This window comes from Thunnus maccoyii, chromosome 13 (assembly GCF_910596095.1).
Source record: "Thunnus maccoyii chromosome 13, fThuMac1.1, whole genome shotgun sequence".
Classification (NCBI taxonomy): domain Eukaryota; kingdom Metazoa; phylum Chordata; class Actinopteri; order Scombriformes; family Scombridae; genus Thunnus; species Thunnus maccoyii.
In genome coordinates, this window is record NC_056545.1 from 6748191 (window position 1) to 6775930 (window position 27740).

The 27740-nt window shown below is 41.5% G+C and overlaps 3 protein-coding genes across 5 annotated transcripts in view; 1 reads left to right on the forward strand and 2 right to left on the reverse strand.

Moving 5' to 3' along the window:
• The window catches only part of pof1b (POF1B actin binding protein), a 36639-nt gene extending 34310 nt beyond the window's left edge, over window positions 1-2329 (reverse strand). The window contains exon 1 of one of the 2 annotated variants that reach the window (XM_042430338.1): window positions 1575-2328. In XM_042430338.1, the coding sequence (XP_042286272.1) occupies window positions 1575-1889 (315 nt within the window). In that variant the 5' untranslated portion in view covers window positions 1890-2328. Of the gene's footprint in view, window positions 1-1574 lie in introns of both variants that reach the window. The other variant, XM_042430337.1, reaches the window with a different exon arrangement.
• Window positions 2330-3537: 1208 nt separating this feature from the next.
• On the forward strand, window positions 3538-11736 carry LOC121910771 (putative monooxygenase p33MONOX). 2 transcript variants are annotated; one of them, XM_042432093.1, is made up of 9 exons: window positions 3538-3697; window positions 5810-5939; window positions 6112-6177; window positions 8021-8196; window positions 8308-8422; window positions 8591-8718; window positions 9082-9185; window positions 9333-9532; window positions 11245-11736. In XM_042432093.1, exons 3-9 carry the CDS (start codon window positions 6153-6155, stop codon window positions 11454-11456), a joined length of 960 nt encoding a protein of 319 aa, XP_042288027.1. In that variant the 5' UTR covers window positions 3538-3697; window positions 5810-5939; window positions 6112-6152; the 3' UTR covers window positions 11457-11736. The 2 variants fall into 2 exon arrangements, with proteins under 2 accessions (XP_042288027.1, XP_042288026.1); XM_042432092.1 differs by having other exon boundaries at window positions 3539-3697; window positions 11242-11736.
• Window positions 11737-16027: 4291 nt separating this feature from the next.
• On the reverse strand, window positions 16028-27708 carry LOC121910419 (rho GTPase-activating protein 22-like). The gene is made up of 9 exons (XM_042431643.1): window positions 27657-27708; window positions 26243-26356; window positions 25613-25820; window positions 25354-25486; window positions 23379-23452; window positions 23001-23122; window positions 21801-22035; window positions 19094-20104; window positions 16028-18128 (listed from the first exon to the last, which is right to left on the reverse strand). The coding sequence occupies exons 1-9, from the start codon at window positions 27706-27708 to the stop codon at window positions 17858-17860; spliced, it is 2220 nt and encodes a 739-aa protein (XP_042287577.1). The 3' UTR covers window positions 16028-17857.
• Window positions 27709-27740: the final 32 nt, after the last annotated feature.

Below are 27740 nucleotides of genomic sequence, written 5' to 3' on the forward strand. Positions count from 1 at the left end.
GTGAGTCTAAACAACTAGGCTACCAGGAAGACCCTTGATTCTGTGTTTCTATATCTTTAAAAGTGTAATCAGCAAATAACAGGTCTGATTTTAAAGATGCATTACACCCAGTTTCTCAAAAAAAACTACTATTAACTACTAAAAACTATATCAGGGGATTGTTCCTCATATTAAGTGTAATATGTCCTTTTGCATGATTTTTAAATGAACTTTTTCCTTTATCTAGTTAAAAGGTTTGTTCTTCATAGTTAGTGTAGCATCACTACAACATATTCATCTGTTTATTTCTGATCATAGACTGTGAAAATTCAAACCACAGTGTCAGAAATAATAAGTTGATGCCATATGGGCGACATACTTACACTGCTAATATTCTTCTGGTGGCTGCAAAGGGCCTCATACAGTTTACACCCTGCAGTAAGTGACACTTGTTGTGATGGACAAACTAATGAATTACATCCTTTAACCCCCCCAAATGTGATCTGACACTGAAAAGAAAAGTGTGCACTGAGAACTGAAGCTACTGATGGATGGTGACATTTTAATAGAGTCCAAAAACTCCCAGGAAGAAAGTGAAATCTGGACTCACCCTTATATTTATTTATGTGCTCTTATCTCTGACAAATACCAGAGAAGAAGACTACAGAGCAGCACAGAGCTGATGTTTCAAACTCCCACTAAACTCTGTCCACTGCTTAGAGTCGAAGTAGCTGAGCTTTAGATGCTTATGAGTCCAGTCGATGCGGTTTACAAGTGTCTGAACACCGACAAAGGACTTAAATTACAAAACAACCAACATCTTCAGTACAATCACTCCTCTCATCAATTTAAATGTTCATGAATAACAACATAAAACTGTAAAGAACTACACTACTGTTATATTTACAGCTCTTCCTCCCTCTGTCACAAGTCAAATATTTGACTTACACCTGCAGAAGTCTGTGTTTGTTTATTGTAGAGCTGCAACGACTAGTCGATTAATCAGTTATTAAATTAATCACCAATGAATAATCGATTAATCACTTCTCAAATGTGAATTGTAACTGAATATCTTTAGGTTGTGGACAAAACAGAACATTTGAAGACGTCACCTTGGGCTTCGACATTTTTCACCATTTTCTGACATTTTATGGACCGAACAACTAATCGATTAACCGATAATAAAAACAACCGCTAGTCGCAGCCCTCGTTTATTTCACATACTTCGTTTTTACTACGTTTTTATATTTTAACTTTACACAAGAAGGAAACATTGAGAGGGATACACTGAGTGAATATGTATCAGTTATGGTGGTAATAAAGGTGGTTTACAGGTGGTTGGTTGCTGGTGTGCACAGAGCAATATTAATATTAATAAACCAACTGGAATGTAGTTTGATGGGTTACGCATTCCTTATGCTCCTAGTGTTATTTAAATATCACTGATTGTCTCCAAAGTTTAAACTTTTGCACTGTGCAAACAATATGAGGTCTGACACTGCAAGTTATAATGTTGATAGAGTATTCAGAGGTTTGCTTTTTCACAATAATAACACTCATTTTGAGCAGAAAACAGGCTGAAACATGGTGCTCACCTCCACCGCGCTCTGCTGCTGGTACAGCATGTCGGACTCCTGGCTGCTGACGCTCAGGTGTTGCATACCCTGCACGTAAACCGGGGAAACCATCTGCTGCATCATCGGCTGTTGTATGTAAGGCTGCTGCATCAGGACGTAGGACTGCTGCTGCATCGGCACCAGGTATCGCACCGTCTCGTAGGAGCCGTTCATCCCGTACGGCAGCGTTGACACCGGGCTGGCAGAGATCACCGTGTTGCTCACCGGCTCCGGAGAGGCGACTTTCACCGTCCGGTAGCTCGTCGTGGTTTTCTGCCTTGTGTGGAGAGACATTTTGATAGTTCGGTGTTGGCGGATCAGCTGAGACCCCCCTCCAACAAAACTGAGAGAGAGAGGAAAAAAAGTTTCTGAAAGCGGAGAAGTCGCTGCGGAACAAAAACGCGCAGATTCTCAGGTTGTAAAGAGATTGTGAAGCGGTGACGGAACCGACAGCTGAACCGCCCAGTTTAACTTCCTCCTCTGTTGGCCAGACTACTAGAGAGGAAAGTCCGGTTGGTGGAGTGCTTCCAAGGAAGGGAAAACCAAGCCGGTGAGGGAGGTGCTCGATCTGCTCTGTATGCAAATACTGTGCATCAGGAGGTGGGAGGGCTCAGAGAAAAAGCTGGAGCAGTTTACACCGGGTGCCTCTGTCGGTGTGTGTCTGACATTTACCTGTAAATATTCAGGTGTCTTTTAATAAAACTGTGTGTGGATTTCCATTGTCAGGATTTGCTGTAAGAGTATTAAAGGACGAGCAGAAATGTATTTAAAAGTTTATCTGAAGCTAATATGAAGCTTCAGCCGTCCAAATGAGTCAAATCAAGTACATATCTTTCAACAGAATACAGTGGAAGAAGGAAGCGCTGCATGGTTCTGACGGCTCACTGGACAAATAATAAGATCTAGAAAGTCTTGCTTGATATTTGTCCTCAAGTGTTGCAGACCATGGGAGAAAAAAAACTAGGCCTAAATGGATATATATATACCATAAGAATAAATTCACAATATTATTTCACTTGAAGACGGAGTGCCTTTGTTTTTTTCCCATGGTTGTCAGCACCACTTATGGACAAATATCAAGCAAGACTTCCTGATTTTTTTTTAAAAGATATCTTTCAATGTTACAGTGTTTTTACTGCCAAAGTTCCTCTTTTTGTTACTATACTTCCACTGCGGCTCAACAGGGAAACACAAAGAGGGAATTATATGCTAAAAAGACTGTAAATGTGTCAGATATCCACTTGATATGACTAACTCAGACTGCTGAAGCTGAATAGAAGCTTCAGATAAACTGTTAAGTGACTGTGTGGACACACTGTGCATTTTGGCCTCCATCACTTACATTGAAAGGGCATTTGAAGGGGATCTTTTAACAGCCAGTATGAACAGGAGGAATGATTACAGCAAGGAAAACCTCTTTCACTGCTCATATGGACACCTGACTGTTGTTTTAAGACACGCTTGAAAAATTGTGAACTTGTCCTTTAAGAATACCTGCGTGGAAAATACAGCAGGTCAATTAAAGGCAAAGAAGAACCTGAGTCAGCCACTAGGCGGAGACAAACAGCCACCAATAATATGGATACACATCACCTGTTGTTGTTTGGAGCGCAGTATTAAAGGATAGGATATAGTCTAATGGTCTGTCAGGTAGCCATATAAACACTGAAACAGGTTTACTCATCTTAAAACATGTCTGGAGGGGATGTTTAAGTTAATTCTACATATTCTTATTCATATATTTGACTGCAGTGTTGCAATGTGACACATTCTGTTTACATATTTCTTTATTCTAGTAGATCTTTACTTATGATATGTGCATTTTTTGTTTTTATTTCATACTTGCTTTAGTATGTAAACGTTTCTTTCCCATGCCAATAAAACCCTTTGCATTGAATTGAAATTGCAGTGTGGAAACTCTCGCGATATGCAGCGAGATCAGGCCACGCAACGCACCATTCCATCGAGGAAGGAAGACCGTATTATTTATCGGATACAATAATGGCTGCTACCCAACAACTCTGTTGTTTTCTGCGCTGTCCCCTCGACATTGGAAGGTCACGGATGTTTCTATCGTCGCTTTGAAGCCGTCATTCCCGCCGGTGAGAGAAAATAAATCAGACTAACGGTGTTAGTCGCCAGCTGTTCGGCATCTTATTGTCCTTCAGGCGCCACAGGTTCCGCTATCTCTCTCTTGGGCGGACCGTACCGGCTGCCACCAAACTGCGCTTAAAAAACGGTATAATTTAACGACGTAACGCTTCTCTGTTGGCATTTATAAATGTTAAAACGCGACTTCTGCCATTTTGAAAATGTGTAGCAGCCATTCTTCAATTCGGGATGAGTTAAATACACCAAGCAGCATCTGTTTCAGTAAAATAATACCTTTTAAAAACTGTCTCCTCTGTGATTCATCTACCGCCGAAACGCTCAGCTGCTGAATTTTAGGAAATCATTTTGCTAGGTGAATCAAATATTTGCTGTATTTAATGAGATCGTATGAATCACAAAGGCCAGGATTCATATTTTCCAGCATTGTACCTGCTTTTTAAAGACTGGCAAAATGCCAGATGTGTGAATGGGCTATTGTGTGTAATTATATGGCCCTTACGAGGCCGTGGCCTCCATCGTGGATGATGCTATCAGTTTATCACAGTCGTCTGCCGTAATTTTGTTTTACTCCGTAATATGATTGCACTAAACGATGTTAATTTAACCTACTAACTAGGTAAAGTATATGGTAATATTAATGTCGAAGCTTGTTTAGGTCACCGCAGTCCAAAAAAACACCTGTCATCTGTTTCAAAATACAAACCTTATCTCTTCATGCATCCGGTCACATACAGACGGGTGACAAATTAAAAGAAAATGCAACATAAACTGTCTTAGTAAAATGTTTCAATGCACCTTGGCATCGATTCAACAAGTTGATTCATCACTCAGAACAACTTTGTGTAGATTTGCAGTGACGCTTCCCTCTAAAGGGACAAGTGGACCCAAACCATGTCAGCAAAATCCCCCCACAGCATAACAGAGCCACCAGACCCCCTCACTGTAGGGGTCAAGCAGTCAGACCTGTATGGTTCTCTTGGTGAACACTAATATGGTGAAGGATGACTCATCTGACCATATCACTTTTCTCCATATGTCTGTAGACCAGTGCCTGTGGTTTTTGAACCACTGAACTCTCAAATGTGCATTCATCCTTGTAATGAGGGGTGTGTGCACCGCCGCCCTGCTATAATATCTCTCTAGTTGCTCCTGTGTTTTTCCTTACATATCGCACTAATGCACGAGCATCGCCGTCATCAAATGTGAGCTGTCGACCATCATTTCCAGATGTCACTTTAGTCACTGCTCCTCTTGAAACACCAGCTAGTTGATCAGTCTGTGACTGAAGCTCCTGCCATCCGTTGCACCAACAATGAAGCCTCTTTCAAAGTCACTTAAATCTGATTGGATGTTAATTGCTTAATTGTACCATCCAGTGCACCTGTGTTTCTCCACTCATTTATTCAAGTTTTTCCTTTAATTTGTCACCTGTCTGTATGTTACTATTCAGCCACACTGATGCGTATGTGTATTTCATAAATCTGGGTGTCTGTACAGCTCCTATATTTCTGTATGTTGAATGAAGCTGTGAAATTGTGCTTGCTCCATCTTTCCCACAAGACCAAATGTAAGCTTTTATTCAGAGGTAAGCCTCTGCTCTGTCAGCGACGCAGCGCCCCTGCTGTTGCGGTTATGTAATCCACTTTGTCTGCCGTCATCCTCTGGAATAATCCTGCAGTCATCTGCCGGTCATAACAGAGGGTGATGTGTCTTTATCGCCCGTGTCCGTTAGATGTTTTTATCTCTTTATTGTTAATAACGTCCCCTTCTCACCGTGTTTGAATGCTTTCTTTTCAGCATTTTCATTTGTAGAAATTGCCTAAAAGGAGACCTGTAGTTACACGTCTTAAACCCTGCCAGTCCAACATTACGAATGCATACAAGACTGTTTAAACTAACATTTACTTTCATTACAGATGAAATTTAACTACTCTGTGTTTCACAGGTTGTCTACTGTTATATAATTTTGCTAAAAGACAGGAAGTCAAAAGAGAAAGTGAAAGCGTCTGCTCTCTGAAGTCAGTATAACAAAGAACCTGCCTCCAAATTAAAAGGATGAGATTGTCTTACTGCTGTTCTTTTGACTTCTGCTGTCTCCTTAGTTGCTTCCCTGGCCTGGCTGCTTACCCACAATGCATTGCCAGAGGGTTTTGTGTATCATAGACAGACCGATGTAACCATCACCACCGCCTCTTCACCAGCCAGTCCGCTCCACAGCAACACAGCAGAAAGGTATGAGGCCTGTTCACTACTTTCACACGGCTGCTGTAACGGGAGGGACATAGATAAGAAAGAAAGGAGCAGGATGAGGAAACGTGTTTCCTGTTGTTTTCTGTTAATTACCTCTGTATGTATATCTAATAATGCAGACTTCTCGCTCTTGTATCTTTGTTTTTTTTTCCAGGTCCTATCCCGGTTGATCTTGTTCTTTATCTTACTGACATCATGTCTGGCCCAGGCGACTTACCAGGTGAGTATTTTCTTGCACGAGTCCACAAACTGTGTCGCACTTTTGGTCCGGGGCTGTTTTTATTGTTTTCACTAGGCCTACTTACTATTATAGCACACAGTTATAATTTATTTACAACAACTTAGGGCTGCAACTAATGATTATTTTCATTATTGATAAATCTGTTATTTTCTTGATTAATCGATTAGTTGTTTGGTCCATAAAATGTCAAAAAATGGTGAAAAATGTCGATCACTGTTTCCCAAAACCCAAAATGACGTCCTCAAATGTCTCTATTGTCCTGATTAAACAGTCTGTAACTCAAAGATATTCAGTTTACTGTCACAGAAGACTAAAAAAAGCAGAAAATATTCACATTTGAGAAGCTGGAATCAGAGAATTTTGACTTTTTTTCTTTAAAAAATGACTCAAAACAATGATTTGATTATAAAAATAGTTGGAGATTAATTCAATAGTTGAACACTAATTGATTAATTGACTACTCGTTGCAGCTCTACAGCAGTGTGCTTCAACTGTGTGACGATAGGTTCTTTTACTTTTATAATATGACGACGCCTGCAGACACAAAGACACGTTCATATAGAAATCGTTTGGTGTGGAGGAACTGAACTGGCCTGCACAGAACCCCGACCTCAACACCATCCGTCACCTTTGGGATGAATTATTCCCGTGATTGTGGAATAAGATCTTTTAACAGTCACGTGTGAGTGTGATGTTCACGTGTCCACATACTTTTGGCCAAGTAGTGTGTGATCCGATGGCTGAATATTCAAAATGACGCCTAATCTCTCCGTTCTTCCACTTTCTGAGAAATTGATTTATTTTTTTTTACCTTGCTCCCATGTCTTCTCACTGAAGCAGATATATGTTTACAGTATGATTTATGTGGCTCAAGCTTTAAAAGTTGTAAAACCCTGACAGACTGTGAAACCTCAGTCGCTTCACACTTCAAACAGGACGACACAGATTGTTTTGTCTCTGATGTCAGACACATCTGGGTGGATCAGAATCTCACACGTTCACACAGTGAGTCACACAGAAGCTGATAATGAATATCTCTTTCTATCTGTAAATACAGCCTGAACTGAACAAGAACAAAGAGATCAGTCCCATGTTTAGAGGAATACAGCATGAAATCTGAGCTCCCGGCATTTTTCCTCAGTTGTAGTTGTTTATGTTTACATCCCTGTTTTTAGTCATATCCTGGTATTTGATGAAGTTTGCATGAAACGAAACAACCTGGTCGTTCATATCTCTGTACAAGATTTTGACATCCTCCATGTTTCTGAAACGAGGATGTGATGTTCACATTCACAAACACAGAAACAAGATACTTAAAAAAACTAGCGTGCATGTCAGCATACTCCATGACTAATTAGACATCATGGAGGTGAAGGTCATGTTGGGAAACTTACAGGTAAAGCAGTTAATGACTGTCGATCGCAATTTGTAAATGGTAACCCGTTACAGCATATTCCTTCCTTTAAGACACATATTTAAAGTGAAGAGTTGGCAATATTTCAGATTTTTCTTACTGTCTACAGCTCCTGTTGGTAGTTTTTGTACAATGATGGATAAAAGAGGAATAAAATATATTAGGCTTTGAATACACAGACGACTTGTTAGTAGGATTCTTTTATTAATTGTTTGGTTTTTTCATAGAGTTTCTTCCACAAATAATTACTGGAAAAAGGCTCATCAAAAAGTCATCATTGCGCTCCGTCTCCTTCATTGAAAACTACATAATATATATTAACGTGAGGACAGCTGAGAATAAAACGCTGCCAGGAACAGGAAGTGAAGAGAAAGCTGTTGTTTAGTCAGTTGTTGTTTGTGTCTGCAGCCTTAGAAGCTTCCGGGATGGGCGGGATGAGGCTTCCCATCGGGATGACCCGACGGGCGCTCAGCTACGACGACAACCTGGAGGCCCCCATGTCCACGCCCCCCCATGACATCAACATCAACAACCTGTGGAGACGACCAGTCGTACCGGAGAGGAAGTTCTCACACCTGGCCGAGGTGAGAAACGACCTCCGCGACACATCCACAGTGCCTGCTCTGTCATCAGGAGGAGGAGTGTAATGCTGTGTGTAGATTATATTAATGATGATGATGTTTCTTCCCCACCAGGAGGATGAGAGCGGTGCAGTGAGTCAGTCTACAGTGCCAGACAACGCCCCCTCCAGGTCACCAGGTGTAGTGAAAGCCAAGGCCTCATCCATCATCATGAACTCGCTCATCACCAGTAAGATGCATCCCACGATAACAATCCCGATAGGAGCTGTGAATTGATATATTTGATGTTTTCTCACACTAGCATATGAGAAGATACAGCACTCTGGAGTTGTGTAATGTCACAGTAGTCACTTAAAACATTTGATTGAAAGCTTTCGTCTCTGTCTTGCGTTTTCAGAACAGACTCACGATAGTATGTACAAGTTTGAGCAGAAGGCGGGGTTAACCGACGCCAGCTACATGCCCCACAAAGGCCTTACCGCTGAGGACACACGACACCTTCACCGCATGCCCGAATCCTTCCAGGTAAGCTACACACACCGGTCGATGGAACATTAATGAACAGATGAAGGTGTTTGGACACTTATCAGATACCAGAACACTGCACAGCGAGTTATAATACTAAGAGACAGGATTTCAGTTATCAAAATGGTCCTTTGGATCAATTAATTGATGTCAGTGATCCAATAATGAATCATACCATATCATATCATGCTTTATGTAACTGGGGTTTTAAGCTGTTTCTTAAAATTTGCAGGTTTTGGTCCCTAAAAGTAAAAACTGCCTCCACAAACATCTTTGATTTTTGATTGTTTTTTTTGTTTTTTTGAGGAAACACCGTGTCCACTGAAACACATGAGCCTTTTTTTTGTTGTTGTTGCTGTTTAGAAAATGCAGATCCAGAGCATGGAGGCCAAAGAAGAGCGGCAGAATTCCTCCGCCCAGTCTACCCCATCCAACACACCACACAGCTCCCCGAAACAAAAGCGCAGGTACACACCAACACACACACACACACACACACACACACACACACACACACCTCCACTGTGTTTTAAACGTCCTGTGCTTCAAATTCAAAGTCTACCCTGCTAAGAAAATCTATCATTTGTCCCACTTTACACACTATTTTTGTGTAGGAGCTGGTTCAACAGTACAGGGTCAGAGGTCAGCATGAGCTCCTCCAACAGCAGCGTGGACATGGGAGCAGCAGACATGGCGGCAGCAGCAGGAGGAGGAGGAGTCGTCGGAGGTGTGGTCGAACGGTGGGGCGTGTTTGGGCCGCGCCCGTTCGTCCAGAAATCGGCCTCAGACCTGGGATCAGACAACACAACCGGAGGTAAACGGCATCACCTCGCTATGAGGCGCTAACAAAAAGTGAAAATATATCGCGTGTGAACAAAGGCGCTGCTCTTCTCGCGCGTTAAGATTCACGCTGGTGTTAGATATTTAAAGATTTGGGTCATCGGTCGTCGACAGGATTCTCGTGGCAAATACAGCGAACACAAACAGGGGTGAACTACCTTCTGTTTGTACAAGCATAAACAGAAACTCGATGGAACTTGATGTGGAGGTTTTTCGAACGACCTTCAGACTGTCAGTAAACACCGGCCGACGCAGCTGAAACCTCTGTCTGTTATTGGCTTCTGAAAACAGTGAAGCCCAGTTTTTTTTTGGCGTCCTGGAGATATAAAACTTTGATCAGACCGGTTTAAATCCAGATCAATGACAGCTGCTGAGCAACAATGTTGAGATTTTCACATGTGGAATAATTCAGTCTGTTTGGAAACTATTAAAATCTTTTTGCCAGGATGACTTTGGGTAGGTAAAACGTTTGAGTGGAGTTAAGTGAAGTAATAACTTTTCACAGATGTTTTACTGTTGTTTCACTCAGGCGTTTATCTTTCAACCCAGAAAAAAAGGCTTTTAGTCGTTTTCAACAAACCAAAGAACAGCTTCTCATGTGCAACGTGGTAAAATCACAGCAGGTTGTAAGACTGTCTTTGTAGCTCTTATGGACATTTACATGTATGAACTCAACGGTATTTCAATGACACTTAAAATAGAAGCTGCTGCAGGATTGATTTGTCATTATGACTCATGTATTTTATTATCCTCTATGTCACGAAAGGCTGGAGAAGACACACAAGCTTGGATTCACTTCACCACAGATAATTAGAGGCACAGATACAGCAAATACCCTCTCTTGGGTTAATATGACTGATGGGTCACACTGCATGTTAAATTGTCATTGACATTAAACCTTTACCAGTGTGTTGAACCGTCCAGAACTTAATGTTCTCCTGATTAAACCCGACCAAACCACCAAACCATGCATTTCCTGATCCTGTAAACCGATTCTTAGGATTTGGAATTTAGTTTCAATATCAAAATATACTTTATTTGTCCCCACGGACTCTGCACTGCAGGTCCACAATGAAGTGACAAATAAAAAGCACAGAGCAACAACACAAGCATTAAGACCACATAAAAACCACCACGCATAGTAAAGATAAACATTAAACCAGCAGCATAAAAAGCAGGAAACATAAAGCCAATGGCAGTAAACATAGAACCTGCAGCACAAGTCGTACTCCACATCATTTGTGTAAATCTACATCTGGACCATTATCATGTTACGTCTGTTTTATTCATGTACTGTAGCTGAAGATCACAAGTTTGTCTCTGAGGGCTTTACAAGGTGTAAAATCTAATCTCCTTAGATCTTTGGTTTGGATAAGGAAGGGAGGATCGTTCTTCCAGGAAGAACAGACAGACTAGACAGAAGTAGTCGTAGCAAAATAACAATATGGAGAAACAGCTGGAGCTCAAGTTAAAATGTTACATAGATACAAAGGAAAGTGTGTTAAGTATAATATTTACTTAAATAAATCAGATCAGCAGTGGAGGTAAAAACATAATAGCTGCAGTCAGAAATCTCATATGAATGAACAACTTGCAAGCTGGTTTTGTAATTTTCACTTTTTCTTTTTCTTTTTTTTTTTTGGTCAAAACATGAGAATTTATTTCCTTTTTCTCTTTTCCCAGCAGGCTTTGCGCTGCAGGCGTACCGCGGCGCCCAGAAGCCATCCCCCATAGAGGTAATGAAGTCACAGGCCACTCGGCTGGCTGACAACCCCGCCGCTCAGAAGGTGTCCCCGCCCAAAATGGAGATTCCCACAGTGGACGGTCGGAGGCAGGGAGCGCGACCACACAAGCTCAAACCCAGAGACATGAACATCCTGACGCCCTCCGGCTTCTAGGAGGTCACACGACATCATCGACGTCAAAGCTGCCGACGCTGAAGGTCACATGAAATGAAAACCTCGGTTGTTACCGTCTGTTCCTGTAACTGGGATGAGAATTCAATCCAGTCGTGTGATTTCAGATTTATCACAACTTGGGTCTTATTTTCATAGTTTTGTCCATCATTCATGTCAGTAATAATAACACTGTGCTCAAGTTAATTACTGACTGATCTGGGATAACGGCAGCATTCCTAAAAAAGAAGTTTGGGAAAGGTTGTAAACATTCTGACAGATTGTTAGCAATGTTTCAGGTGAGCTAACTTTCAGTTTTACCGCCGAACAAAGCGTTTTAGCTAATCTGGCTAAACTGTAGCCTGTACGTTGTTTTTTACCCCGTCAAACTTTGCGGATTAATGTTACCGTATTCCCAAATTACTTTCATGTCCAAAGCCGCAAAAATAAAACCCAAGTTGTAATATACTTTAAGCTAACTGTTGCTAGCAGCAGCGACATGCGTCATAGCTTTGAGTTTGGATGTCGGTTAGCTACAACATCACTCAATGCTGACAAAGGCTCTCACCTTAACACACCGTCACATGTGGACATGTGTCACATCGAGAGAAGCAAAAATTACAATCTCAAAGTCATTTCATGGGACCTTCAGCAGCAGCTCCAACATTCAGATAACCACCATCCCCACGGAAACAATCTCCAATAAGAAAAATTTCCCATCTGAAGCATTTACTGTGTTGCTTGGCTGTAAAATCCAATTCTTGACATTTCTCTTATCCTGTACCCTACTAGCACCGCACACGGGCTCAGGCCGACACATTCAGCATGAATTAACCCCTGAGTCTGGATAACATGGAGGGCTACTGACATTGATTGATTTTAAGAACATTGTACTGCCTGAGGTGAAGTTGATGGTGATCCTGGTTGACAAAGAATCCCCATGTGAATGCACTTTATCCCCACTGTTCCCACCCCAGACACTAGCTTCCCGTTATCCAACCCTTCCCATGTTTAACAGCCCCTTTCTGATGCAAAAGATACGAGAAAACTTCCTCCGCTTCAGTCTCGATCATCTCTTTACATTCCCGTCTGTCTCTAAAGAATATTTCATTCGTCTTCTTTAAAGGGGACATTTCAATAAGCAGGGTGAGAAGAAAAAGTCTTAACAATTCATCAAGTGATGTTTAATATGAATCAAAGCGACAGAACAAAACTTAAAATTGTAAAAAAGAAAAAATTGTCTCAGGAAATGTTGTCAGTCTCCTGCTCACTGAAATGCTCCACGTATTTGTTTTATGTTAGACTTCTTATTTAGATGTTTTAATGTATAGATGAAGGTTTTTTTTATCTGCTACTGTAACAACAGATTTTGTTCCTTTTTGGGGGGGGTCGGAAAAAATGCAGGCCTGGTGTGTGTGAGTGTGTGTGTGTGTGTGTGTGTGTGTGTGTGTGTGTGTGTGTGTGAGAGAGAGAGTGTGTGTGTGTGAAGAAATGTTAAAATCAGAACCACATGTGACCAAGACTCACACATTGACACGTTGCAGCATGTCAGGGGGTTTTCTGAGCACTGGTTTCTATCAAAATAGAAAAATATGAAGAACGGAAAAGATGAAGAAGAGGAAGAATTTAGTCTGTTATTGGTTTTTTTTGTGTTTTTTTTTTTTAATCAGCAGTCAAATATGAAGAATTCCTGTTTTTCTTTAGTTTTGGTGCTTAACAACATCCTACAGAAACCTTGTGTCACTGATAAAAGGTGAATTAGCTTTTCACGGATACACTTTTGCATTTTGGCAATTAACTATGAACTTTCAGTCGTCACAGTGCAAAGAAACATTCTGCACCCCTAAAGAAAAGACGTCACCTTACAGTAACCCAGGAAATAACAGGAAATACAGGGTTTCATTTAAACTGCAGCAAATTTTCTGTATTGTGACAGTGGTGTCAGACGATTCTACAGCGTACACATGGTTTCTGTAAGGTGTGTGAAGCTTAATGACCTGTCTGATTATCGTTATTATTATTGCACTTTTATTATTAAATGGAAACAGTCTTCGTCAGTAAAAAGATATAACATGTACTCAGTGGAAAGGTTTGTCTATATATGGAGTGAAAGTCATTTGCCATCTGTAACTCTGCTGTGGTGTTAATCAGGTGCTCAGTTCCTCTTCATTCCTTTTCAGCTGAAAACAGTGTAAAACACACTGCTTTCAGCAGCTGTAAATATTAAACGACGACTGTTTCTGTTTTATAGTTTGTGTTCACAAGTGCTCTGTGTTCAAATTGTCACGCTGTTCCTTAAATCTCCCCCCTGACTGAATCTACTCTGTATGTTGATGTGACTCTGTAGTACAGACTGACTGAATTATGTTTCTCATTTGTCTGTTCAATGTTTTTTTTGTCCAGTTGATGATTTAGAGACGTTTAGCTTGATTTATATGGTCTCTGGTTTATTTTTCTTTGCCAAAAACAGTTTGAGAATAAATGTTATATTCTCATCACAAAACAAGAATCAGTATTTCATTATTTCTAGTATGAAAAAAGTGTTTTTTTACAACATATTTTGAATGGCGTTTGAGTTTATTGCCACACAAATCTGTTGATCTGTAGTAATTAATGTCAACCTCTAGAGAGCCTCAGTTCTCCATCTAGTAACGTCTTTTTCTTGCAATCATGGTAAAAGGCAGTTTAGGAATAAAAAAAAACAAAATTAAGTTCATCTTAAAGGAGTAACTGTTTTTGGATGTGTGTAAATAAACTCATTATTTTCCATAATTAACAATATATAATGTCTTTAAGGGATCTGATTGGCTGATATTGGCTTGTCGGTCCTCTGACATCAGCGAGAGAGGAGCATCAAGTCTATCCTAAAACAATAATCAGTCCTTCTCCTCATACTGGCCTTTAAGAGGTCCCTTCATAATGCACTTTCAATGGAAGGGGACAAAATCAACAACCCTGCTTCTGTGCTAAAATCTATTTAAAGCTTTGAGGCTTCAGCCATCCAAAGTTAATAATTTTAGTGCCAAATTCTTCCACTGCAGCTGAACGGAGGCACAACCACACCTCCCTGCCGACCTGGATCCCTCACAGTTCACATGTAGAGCAATCCGGTCTACGGAAGGCGCCATATCCACCCCTCTCCACCTCACACTGACTCATCTGGAAAACACAGGAACACCAATGCCAGGATCCTGTTGATCAATTTCAGCTTAGCATTTAACACAATCTTGCCACAACAGCTGGTGGAGAAGCTGAGGCTGGATGCTGGATGCTGGATGTGGACACTGGATCGTGGATTTCCTGACGCAGAGACAACAGACAGTACATCTGAATCCGCCATGGTGGTGGCACAGGATCACCTCAAGGCTGTGTACTGAGCCGCTTATTGTTCACGCTGCTGACACATGATTGTTTTGCAGAATTTAACAACAACTACGTTATAAAGTTTGCTGATGATACCGCAGTCGTAGACTTCATCAGCAATGGAGATGAGTCAGCTTACGGAGGTTAGGTGGAGCAGCTGACAGCTTGGTGCAAAACTCATAATCTTGCCCTCAACACTGACAAAACCAAAGAGATGATCATTGACTTCAGGAAGGGAAACCCCAACCACCATCCTCCATTGACTATCAGTGGTTCTGTGGTGGAGAGAGTGGGGGCTTCATCTGACGGATGATATGACCTCTAGTCATAACACCACAGCTGTCATCAAGAAGGCCCAACCTCCACCTCCTCCGTAGTGGAAGAAGGACCCAGACTGAACAGGAAAGTGAGAACTGCAGAAGAAATCATTGGTGCCTTGCTGCCATCTTTGCTGGGCATATACGACCAAACGCTGCGTCCGCAGAGCATCCAGCATAATCAATGATCCCTTTCACCTCTCCCACAGCCCGTTTTCCTTCATGCAGTCAGGAAGAAGGTGCAGAAGCATTCACTCAAGGACCACAAGGGTACTAAACACAGTTTTCCTGAGGCAATCAGACTTCTAAACCTTAACATGATCATTCTGGATCAGATGGACAATTTTCACTGGTCAGTATAACCTCTTCATTGACTTTTTTAGCTGCTATATTTATTGACTCTTGCACTGCCTTGTATTTATTTTTGTCTGGTGTTTTTAAGGGAAACATTGTTTGGGTTTTTATGTATGAAAGTGCATAAAAAAGACCATTAAAGGAAATCTTAATCTTAATCAAAGAGGGAAGATATCAACTTTATTCGACTGATATTAACTTTGCATAAACTTTTAAATACATTATTGCCAAAAACAAGGACTGGATTTTGTCTCACATCACTTACATTGTGAGCACATTTTAAGGGGATCTTCTAATGGTCAGTATGAACAGAAGCAGCAAGCAAAGAACCTGTTTCAGCGTTCATATCAGCACCTGACTATTTTAAGACAGACTTCAAATATCGTCAATCTGTCATTTAATAATTACCAATAAAAGCTGTTAAAGATTGATAGTCAACTTGCCCCACTACTACTACAAAAAGATGCACTAATTAAATAATCTGTAGAAAGAGAAGTGTGAGTTTATTTTCAGGTAAGAGTTTTATTGGAAAGGCATCTTCATGCAAAGTGAACAGAACAAGGCTTCTGGTATCTTTATGCTTGAGACAGTCATTGTGCACGTTTAGTCTTTGTGACGACTGGCACTCAAACTGTAAAAAAAAGCACATTCTTACCTTGCTTCTGTCAGAGTGCAGTTTCAGTCTGTTGGAATTCCTGCACAGCAAGGCCGTCTAGTACCTTAAACGCAATCATCATGTATAGCATCCAGTCAATATCTTATTATTATAGAGAAAACCCGTCTGATAGCACGTCGGATAACATCCGGTTGATTGACAAATCTTTCGCAGATTGCTCCGAAACTCATCTGATTCGTGTACATTCTGTGCATCAAGTTGATTTTTATTGATAATTTTTTATTTCCCACAAGTTTCCCACAAGTCTCTCCAACAGGACATGATGCTGCGTTCAGGCCACAGCTAAAAGTCAGTAATTCCTAGTGACTATGCTCAGTATTGAGCTCTGAAACAAAGAAACACGGATGTTGAGATTTTCCAAACCCGTCCATGTGCAGCAGCTTATGTTAGCTGTCCACTTATTGTATTATTTACTTCTTTTCAGTAGCAAATGTTACATCACTTCCTGCAGAAAACATGTAAAAAGCCTTGTAGTGTTTACAGTGTTTGCTGCCGTGTTAATGAGATGTCAGGAAAATGAATCAGACACCTCACTGCAGAGAAATTTTACATGAATTTCCTTCATGGAAATTCAACTTGAAGAGTTGTTCTTTGCATTTAAATGGTAGAAACTTCAATTCTGGGAGCTCTGGAAGATACTATTTAGTCGTCTAAAGCCTTCTGCTGACTACATGACTTTTGATACGATTTGCCCGACCAAGACAAGTTTTTGACGCTTGAGTCTTCAAGGAATTCACACTTGTAGTATAGTATTTTATTTATTCATTTATTTTATTTGTAAGGGACCATGTATAGTGTTAAACATAAATGTTACCATTTGATGTACTGTACCAGAGTTAGCTTATAGCTAATTTTAATCTGCAATCCCCTCAGTAATAGTAACTTGTGTAGTTCTAGCGTTTCTGGGATGTGTCTTGACAGTTTTCAAACAAGTTTTAAGTTTATCGTAGCCAAAAAACAAGATGCACTTGTACTTGGGGCTCCTCAGAGATGAGTTTGAGATGGGAGATTAGCAATATCCAATGTGGGTCAGGAAAGGAAGGAGGAAGAAGACAATGGCTTAGAAGAAGGCAGAGATAGGCACAGGTGTTCCACATGTATGGACACAAGAGATGGAACTGAAGCTTAGTGAACTTTGGCGTGAGATCAGTGAGCTTCTAGCATCTGGTGTTTGCTCCATCCGTAGATCTGTCGTACTGAAATAATCTTGTTATCAGTACATCTTGTCTGAGATCAGCTGTGTAGTTTGTGAACAGAGATGTCTGGGACAGAAATATCTTACTGAAAATATTTGATATATTGAAAGTCTTGTAGTCTACATTTGCTTTCAGTTTCCAGTACTCCACTAGATCTTCTGTTCAAGTACCGTCCAAATTGGAGGTTGGTTTTTTAAAGGCTCATGTAGAGTAACACCTCACTTGGGCCTCCTTGAGAGACATAGTATGGTGACTGGTTGGATAAAGCAGAGGACACAAAAAGTGTCCAGCAGTTGCTCCAATCAACCAATCCAACAGGCCCCCGGGACATTCATTTCACGGGTGAAGAAGCTAGCCAACATCGCAAACTGCTGCTCACCAAATTTTCTTGACGTGAAATTTCTTAGTTTTATTGTCTGTTTATCCACCAATCTCTTTCATTAAGCTCTGACCAACAAACCTTTCACTATTCATGCAATTTAAATTTCTTTTTCCTCTTCAGAGGCTCTGTAAGACGCGCTCTCTCCTACTCCCTCCTCCTCCTCCTTCTCCTTCGTCCCCCCCTCCTCTTTTTTTGATCTCTCCATACATCTGGAAGAACATCTCCATCTCTCTCTGAAGTGTTGTGTTTCGGCGGTCTGCGTCAGCTTTGGCTCGCTCCATGTTGCGGATCTTGATCTCGGCGACACTCTGGCTGCGCCTGTGTTGCTCCAGACTGACCCGCAGTACCGCAACCTGCCGCTCGAGGACGTCGTTACAACGCTCCAACCTGCAACACACGCGCATGTAAATAGAACATAAATAGGCTTTAAACAAACACTAGCTACATGTTGCACTTGTGAAACGTGAATATTTATTGATGTTTTAAGTGTATCCTTGTTTTGTTGGCTTGTATTTGGCTATTATTAATGGCATGAGAATAGATTCTGATAGATACTGGCATGTAACTGGTTTCAGACACTACCAACACCAAATTACTGTATGTGACTATATTTTTGGTTAGTTCTCACCTCTAGAAGTTAAGATGTACCTTTAGTAAACTTTTGTCAGTATAACCAGTTTAGGCACACATTTATGGTCAAACACAAGGCAAATTAATTGTTTAATTAAGTGTCTCAGTGTATTTTCTGTATGTTTTTGCCCATTTGCCTCACAAGTAAGATCATTCTTAATTACTGCCAACTGTTTTCCACAGCATATCATAGTTTGTCTCCATATTACAGTATTTTCTTTTGCCTGGACAGCTGTGCCCACATACTTTTGTTTACTTTTGGTCTGGGGGGGGTTTGTGGTTTGGCCAACGCCGCTCAGTTCATGAGGGGAAATTATACTAACACGCACAATATTTCAGACATTAGTGTGCTTCCAATTTTGCGACATCAATTTGGCACAAGACCATTCCTGCTGACACAGGCCGAGTCTTATCGCCCAACATCAGCAGCCGACCTCACTAATAATCTTGTGGCTAAATGGGGGCAAATCCCTGCAGTCAGGCTCCAAAATATTGTTAAAAGCTTTCACAGAGGAGTGGAGGCTGTTATAGAGGCAGATATGGGTGTAACATCAGACTTTCACACTTTTAGTAGTTTATGATCTTCTTAGACAGTACACTAAAGAAGCAGCTGGATACCAGGTAGAACAAACGCCAGTGACTAAACAAGGCATATCCCTTCATTTATAACCCTAAGTGTTAAGTTCAAGAAGTTCAAAGTCAAAGGACAGATTCTGTCTCACCTGTGTATCCTGGCCTGGTACTCAGCCTTCTGCTGGGCCATCTGCTGCCGCAGCTCAGCCAGGAGTGAGTGAGCGTCCTCGGGCTGTGACTGAGGTTCAGGGACCTGGAGGTCTGGAGGACCAGAGGGGAGGAACACCTCCGAGCTACCTGTACTGAGAGGGCTGTTACTGAGCACAGAACAGGAGGCTGGAGAGTTATAGAGGTGGGCGTCATCACCATCATCACCACCAACATCATCATCATCATCATCATCATTATTATCGTCATCGTCATGATTGGCATTATCGTCATCATCATGATCGTCATTATCACTGTTTTCATCTTCTACTACCCGACTTGAAGGTAACCTTGTCGGTCTCTTTGGTGACACGTCAGGACTAACCCCGCCCACAGCATCACTGCTCTCGTCCAATGGGAAAACCTCGCAGGAGGACCATGAAGAGGAGGAGTCTGCTGTGTGCCTGCCATCCTCTAGCTCCACCTCCTCTTCACAAGTTCTAATATGGCTGACTGCAACGTTTTCAAAATCTCCACCAGTGCCTTTCTCCAACCTCTGACACAGAGATATAGAGACTCTATCCAGGTTGTCGTAGACAGACGGGGTGCTATCCTCTTGAGCCTCACTGCTGCCTCCACTGGCTGCTTCTGGCACTGCACTCTCTGCAGCTTCTGCAGCACCAGAGCTCCAGAAACTAGCCCCTACCTCTTCCAGGCCTGGCCAGGCCTCTGTCCAACCTGTGAGCATCGATCTGGACTTGGAGCTGTCTGGCAGTGGGTCCTGTGGCTGGAGAATGGTTGTAGAGGTTTGAACATTTGCAGGGGATGATCCTTGGCCAGCGTGGTGCTGGTGGTAATCTATGTTTTGTCTGTCAGCGTGGTGCTGAAGGGGCTGACTAGTAGAGGGTAGAGGGTAGAAACAGTTCTCGGGGTGAGAGGAGGTGTAGCGGTGTCCGAGAAGTCTCTTCTGACCTGAAGACAAGTCTGATTTGGCAGCAGCAGAGGAGATAAAGCTACAGAAAACAAGGACAGGGAGGTTAGACTACTTAGAGGTTAGACCACTACAACAGTATGTAGTAAAAGGTTTAATGAGTTGTTGAGGATGGACAAATGTATATAGAAGGTTGGGAAGGAGGAGACTCAGTACTGAGGATGCATCTCAGGCCACGTGACCTGAACCTCAGACAGTAACAGAAGGAAGAGATGGAGGATATATGAATCAGGATAAACAGGACTGAATGAAAGCAGAACAACAGAGAGATTGAGGGGAAGAATGACAGGATTAATGGTTGTGAAGAAGGAGGGGAAGATGGAGGGATGAAGCGGGAAGATAAATGGACAAAGGAAAAGGAGTGAGGGTGAGTCCGTATATATCTTTTTGACATCTACTTAGTGAACAAAGAAGCAGCTGGTTGTGATAATTTCATGCCTCCAGTATAAGTGGTCTCGTCTCTAATTTTGTCCTGATAAGTATTATCAGTTAAATTTCTTATATGTTTCCATTCGATCTACCAAATATTGTCCCTCTGATTTTACATGCTGTAATTTAATATTGTTTGTATTTCGGTTTACTCTCTTTTATCTCTTTTTAAAATAGGTTTTTCCTTTACCGAATTGAGGATCTAACGATATACGGTGTTCTGTGCCGGTGGTTCCCAACCTTTTCTGTCTGATGTTCCCCGACAGCCTGCTCACATCAACTCAAGTTCCCCTTCATCAACACCACCTGTCATGTTCCAAATGTATTCATTTGAACTGAGTTTAAACAGAATATTATTTAACTATTAATTATATAAAAATGGATCGTGGTTTGGTTAGGTTTGCGTTTTTATCCTACGACTTGGAGTGGCAGAAGCTGGACGTTTAAACCATTTAATCATTACTTTAAAGTCTCCCTCCGCTCAAAAATATGTTTTTTTCTTGTTCCTTCAGTTGGATGTTTGAGCTTCACTGTGCAGAACGATGTATGTGCAGAGTTTGACACTGGAAGCCTGTTTTCAGGACTTTTCAGTGACGTAGGAGACATTCTGTGTCCAGCAGGTACACCTTTAAAAATGAACATTTTCATATTCCTAGATACTGGAATATTTAATGAGGGAGAAGGAGTAGATGCCATTTTAAGGATTTTAATGTGGTAATCATACATTTTTTGTGGAAACACACATTATTGTTCCAAATAGAATATTTTTATATGTCTTAATACATGTCTGGAGGGGATCTTTAAGTTAATTATTTCAAATGTTTATCCACATACTTTTAACTATTTTAACCATTTATCTGTTTCTTTTTACCATTTCAACCATTCATTACTTTAAATTTTTCAAAGTAATGGATACTGGAATTAAATGAAATTGAAATTTAGCCAACTATTTCAACATATCCATTACTATTATTTTTCATGCTTGCGGTGTTCAGATGTTATAGCTATATGTTTTATTTGATCAAATCCCCAGTCTTTCCATGTATACCCTGGCACCTGCAGTAGTGATTTTGGGCTATAGGAATAAAAATGACATGATTCAACTAACACAAGTGAGAAACTCAAGGCCCCAGACTGTTACTTTTGGCAAATGACATCATCCCTTCATTCATCAGCGCTAATTTTGTTTGTGAGAACTGACATGACTCCCAGAGAACCCATATGTGAGTCTGTGAGATGTTTGTATGAGACGTTGTCAGTGAAGTTTTGTTGAAGCGTGTCTGTTGTACCCAGGGTTGTGTCCGTCTACAGTGGGCTGTCCTGGCTCTTGGGAGCGCTCTGTGATGAGAGGCAGAGACAGCTGGCGGAGGCAGGGAGACGGGTGGAGATGAGCCTGCCTCAGAGCACTTGGTGATGCATGTGAACCTCCAGGAGGATGGGCAGAGATGGATGGAGGGATCTTGGAGAACAGAGACTCGTGCTCTCTGATCAGCTCCAACATCAACACCTGGACCAGTGCTGCACCTGGGACACATACAGACACAGATAAATTAAAGGGGACGTATCGTGCACATTTCAAGGTCTATATTTATACTCCACAGCTCAACTGGAATATCTTTGCATGATTTACAGTTAGAAAAAACTACTCATTTATCTTGTACTGGTCCATTATGCAGCCCCTCAGTTCAGCCTCTGTCTGAAACAGGCTGTTTTAGCTCCTGTCTCTTTAAGGCCCCCCTCCAACATCACACCAGTATGGTAGTATGATATGTCCCCTTTAAGATATTTGTCAAAGAACCCTTTTGGTTCTTTCAGGTTCACACAGAACATTAACATAATGTCACAAGCAGAAAACACCACAGCAAAGTGTAATCTCTTTTGAGTATCAAACACCTGTGAAAGCGTCTTGAAATGAGAGCTTTAAAACGTTTGCAGCTCGTCGTCATGCAGGCTGGAGAGTGTAGTCAGCTTGGATTTACAGTGGTCAAAAAAAAAAATCCACTTTTACACTTCCCATCATATGGTCAATATCTTCCAAACACTCAAGTTTTTCCCATAATATGGCTAAGTACACTATTTCTGTCTCAAATCTCACTTATGAGAGCTTATAAGTAAGCAACGATGTTGTTTTCAGCATGTTAAAACATCCTGCACGTAATATTGTTTAAATGAGAATTTAAATGACGTTAAATTAATTAAATTAATCTAATTTAATAAATAATATTAAATAATAATGTTTTAATAGTTTAAATTTAATTTAAGTAAATAAATAAATTTAACTTAATTTAATAAAGACATAAATTAATGCCACTGTGTATAATGTTTTAGGTGACTGTGTTTTTGTTTGTCGAAACATGAATTCAATTCCTAAATGACCCCTTACCAACAGGTGACATCACAGATGCTACACCCATTTTTTCAAGATAAATTTGAGGAAGAAAATAAATCATTCATATGGTGCCGCGGGTGTGTTCACTTCATCTGTTTACCTCCCATGATGCTTTGTGGATCTTCAGCTTTGGCTCGGAGGATGTTTGGCCCGAACACGGTGGCCAGGTTCTGCCCACTCATCTTGTTACTGCTGGAGTAACTCTGGACTTCATTTAGAAACCTGCGCGTACACACACACACACACACACACACACACACACACACACAAATTCTGCAGTGAATTTATTATAAGTCAAACTGGTGGTGCGTTTCCATTCCTACGTTAAGTGGATAAAATACATGGTGCAGGATGCAGCTGCTAGGTTGGTGTTTTACATCCAACCTTTTAAAATCAATATTGCATAATATAAATAATAAATAACTACTTGGATGGAAACATGATTACTGACAGTCAGTCTAAATAACGATGGGCTTACTGGCAGATGAAGTTGAGCAGGTTGAAATTTGCAACCGGCAACTCATGAAGAAGATTCCTCAACTCCCCCAAACCCTGAGAGAAGAAGAGAGGAAGAATAAGAGGATGAGAGGACAGAAGGGGAAAGAAAAGTAAGGAAGAAATGAGGAAAGATATAATGTAAAAAGGAAAAAGGGACATTATGTCTTCCTTTACTGGTGAAGACACACTAAATGGTACATGCCCCTGTATGCTGTTCATGTGAAATTTGAAAAATTAGTCATGATTTAAAGGTACCTTGTTGGGTTTTTGACTGCTAGTGGCGTCATAGAGCAATGTTTTATGAGAGTTTGTCTTGTGCACGTACACAAGGATAAACATGCACAAGCAAAAAGCTTCATGCTGTTCCACTGATTGATGGTTGTTGGTAGTAATGCACCAACAGTAGTCATAAGCCAGAAGACAATGAACACAGCCCGAATGGCAAAATTGCTGTGGCCCATATCCGGCCCACACTCGTCACTTTCATGTGGCCCACATACCGCGTGAAATGATGGCACTTTGGTGGTCCGCTCCTGTTTGCCAGATCCAGGCCACAAACAAACCATGGCAATGCCACGTGTAAACCAAAAACTAAACAAACAAACCAGATCTGGCCCATATCTGGACCACATTTCATTCTTATTCTGACCCTGATCTGGCCCACGTTCCATATCCTCATCCAGGCCACATACCGTGTGGAATGATGGCACTTGGGCTGTCCGCCCCTGTTTGCCAGATCTGGGCCACAAGCAAACCATAGCAATGCCACATGTAAACCAAATGCGGGCCAGATGAGGATATGAAACGTGGGCCCGATCAGGGTCAGAATAAAAATGAACTGTGGTCCAGATGTGGGCCAGATGTGGTTTATTTATTTAGTTTTTGGTTTACTTGTGGCATTGCTATGGTTTGCTTGTGGCCCGGATCTGGCAAACAGGAGTGCCATCATTCCATGCGGTATGTGGGCCACATGAAAGTGTCGGGTGTGGGCTGGATATGGGCCATAGCAATTTTGCTATCTGGGCTGTGTCGTATATTTGCTCATATGTGGGCCATTTCAGGCTCACATTCAGATAAGCCAATACCAATTGTGCCTCATCTTTACCTAAAGTGGCCCGATAATGTTCAGCAATATTTGGGCCATATTTACTATTTCAAATGTGGGCCACATTAGGCTCACACTATGACAGCTAGTGCTGGCTGTGCCATATATTTGCCAAAACTGGCCCAGATTGTTGTAAAATATTTGGGCCATCTGTACCATGTCATATCCAGGCCATTTTAGGCTCACTTCCAGATTAGTCAGTACAAATTGCACTGCATCTTTACCTATAGTGGCCCAATACTGTTCAACCATATTCACCATTTCAAATATGGACCATATTAGGCTCACACCCTGATTAGCCAGTGCTGGCTGTGCCATATATTTGCCAAAACTGGCCAGATTGTTGTAAAATATTTGGGACATATGCGCCATATCATATGCGGGCCACTTCCAGATTAGCCAGTGCTTACTGTATCGTATATTTGCCAGAATGGGCCCAGATATGTTTAAGATAACTGGGCCACATTTGCTGCACCATATGTGGGCCACTTTTGGTTTACACCCATATAAACTACTGTCGACTGTGCCAGATCTTTGCCAAAGGTGGCCCACATTTGTTTTGTGATATTTGGGCCATATTCACTATGTATCACATTCAGTTTACACATCGCCAAATGCACCGCACCTTTGCCAAAAATGGCCCACATTTGTTTTGGGATATTTGGGCCATATTTGTTATTTTACAGGTAGGCCACTTCAGGCTCACATCCATTTTGTCCGGGCCAGAAGAAGGCCAGCAGTGCCGTATCATTGCCTGATGTGGCCCACTTCCGTATGCTATCTGGGAGACGATGTAATTGGATGTAGTTTTAAAAAATAGTTTAACAGCTTGGTGTATAGCTGCATTTACCAGCAATCGGTCACTGGTCAGCTTCTGACTGCAGATCAGGAAGTCCTGGTAGCGCTTGTATGGAACGAGAGGCTCCGGCAGCTGTCGGAGGTAGAGCTTCAGCAGTGACGCCACCGTGTGGACGTCTGTACTACTGCAGGCAAAACACAGAGCAAGACAACTTTATTCACAAAACCCTTTGAAGAACGTGATCAAAAACAGTACAGTTCTCTATCAGCCACACACACAGACAAACAAATACCACCTTGGCTCATTGTACCTGTCAAACGAGGGCCTCTCCCCAGCATCAAAAGCCTCTTGCAGCTCTTTGACCTGACTGGCCTGTCCCGACTGGCGAAACAAGCCCACCTCATGCAGACCACGCTCCCTGATGAAGGTCACACACTGCTCCACCACCAGAGGAACCAAACGCACCCCGTAACGCCGCTCATACAGCACCGTCTCCTCCAGACGCTGACCAAAAACCCCTGCAAGGGAGGAAGATATTCATGAGATTCCTCCCTGGATCCAAGGTCCACCTCGATCCATCAGAAACAAGCTGACTGGTCAGGTAAGGTTTTTAAAAACCTTTGACATTGGTAAAATAAAAAAACAGAGTCATGATCTAAGATTGCGTTGGACAATTTTCATTTAACGTTTTTGCCACTAGAGGGCAGAAGAACTCCAGAATAAACTGACAGACACACAAACCTGACATATTATCACCATATAATATAGTTATGACTAAGTTGTTGGTGAATAGTTTCCTATCTACATACAAGCAGACACAGAGCAACATTCACAGTCATTAGGATGCTTGTGTGAGTTGTGCAAATTCAGGGAAAAGACACTGCTGGGAAACACACTTTTTTGCAAAAGCAAAAACGTGTGTGTGTGTGTGTGTGTGTACCTGTGAAAGGGATCCAGACTCCCTTATTGAGGCTCTTCAGCCACTCGTCTCCCTGACCGGCGCTGTTAGAAAGGAAGAAATACGAGCCCGGACTGGCCAACACGTCCCTGTTCCCTGCAGACACACGCACACGGCTGCTTTTAAGTCTTTTTTTTTGGGAGCAGGTCCAAGTCAAGTCTTAAGTCTTTATAACCAAGATGCAAGTACATCATGCTGACCATTACAGTAACACAAGGCTAATGTAGTTTTAGTAGATTGGGTTTTTTTTCTCTAGACCTGAATCAAGTCTTTTTAATGTATTTGATGACTACAAAAATGATTACTATGGCAGAGGAAAAAAGAACTTGGGCAGCCTTTAATAGTGCACACAGACCATTATTTCAACACTGTGACACATTGAATTTATATTAATTTTTCATCTGCCACCACTATGGTTAAGATTTGGAATTGGTTTAGGCACAAAAAAATTATTTGAGAAAAAAAATCATGTTCAGGTTTAAAGGAAACACCGTTAACTATCGACAGCAGTCTCCCCTGTCCAAGTCACATACTCTGTTGACCCATCCATCCACCCCAACCTCCTCCATAAGAGGTTTTGTGATGCTATAACAATGTAACGCTACTCCAAACATTTTACAGAGGACAGTGTCATATTTTATTAGTATATAGTGAATGAGTAAGATTTGAGTGTAATATAACATAGTGTCTCAGGACATTTTCCAAAAAGAAAGAAGACAATTACAGACTAAGAAGATAATAACAATTAAAAACAAACAAGAAAATGATGTTTTTATTGCTTATTTTCAGGAGCTGCTGTAAATAAGGAACAAAAACCAGAATAAGGAAACAAATATATAGTTATTTCCCACCTCCCCCCTGGAATATTAATCCTGTCTGAATGGAGTTTAAGAAATTTAAACCACGACTGAAGTGACTCAACAAATAACAAAAAATGAACAAGCTGCATGTCAGATATAGTATATAAATCCCAACTATCAGCTACCAACAACACACACACACAGACACAGACAAACACACACACACACACACATACACACACACACACACTCACACACTCACACACACACTCTGTCCCCCATCTCATCTCTCTATCTTTGTCTTATGGTGCTTTGACTCGTTAACACACTTTCCTCTCTTCTCCCTCAATGTCCCATTATATTCCGCTGTCTCTCATCTTCAAAGTCACATCAAACACACACATGGACACATGTATGAAGCATGCGTGCACACACACGCACGCACACACACACACTGTAACGTCAAGACCCTGAGTCAGCATTTAACAGATGTCACTCAAGGGTAACACACACAAACATACAGCTAGAGTTTAGGAGGGCTTAACAAGTAATATGTTGATGGTTTGTGCGTGTGCATGTGTGTGTGTGTGTCTCACCTTTGTGGCCTGTACTGTCATGTTTCCAGGACTTGAAGCAGCTGAGTCCCATGCTGCAGCGCTCCAGCTCCGGTCGCTACGGTA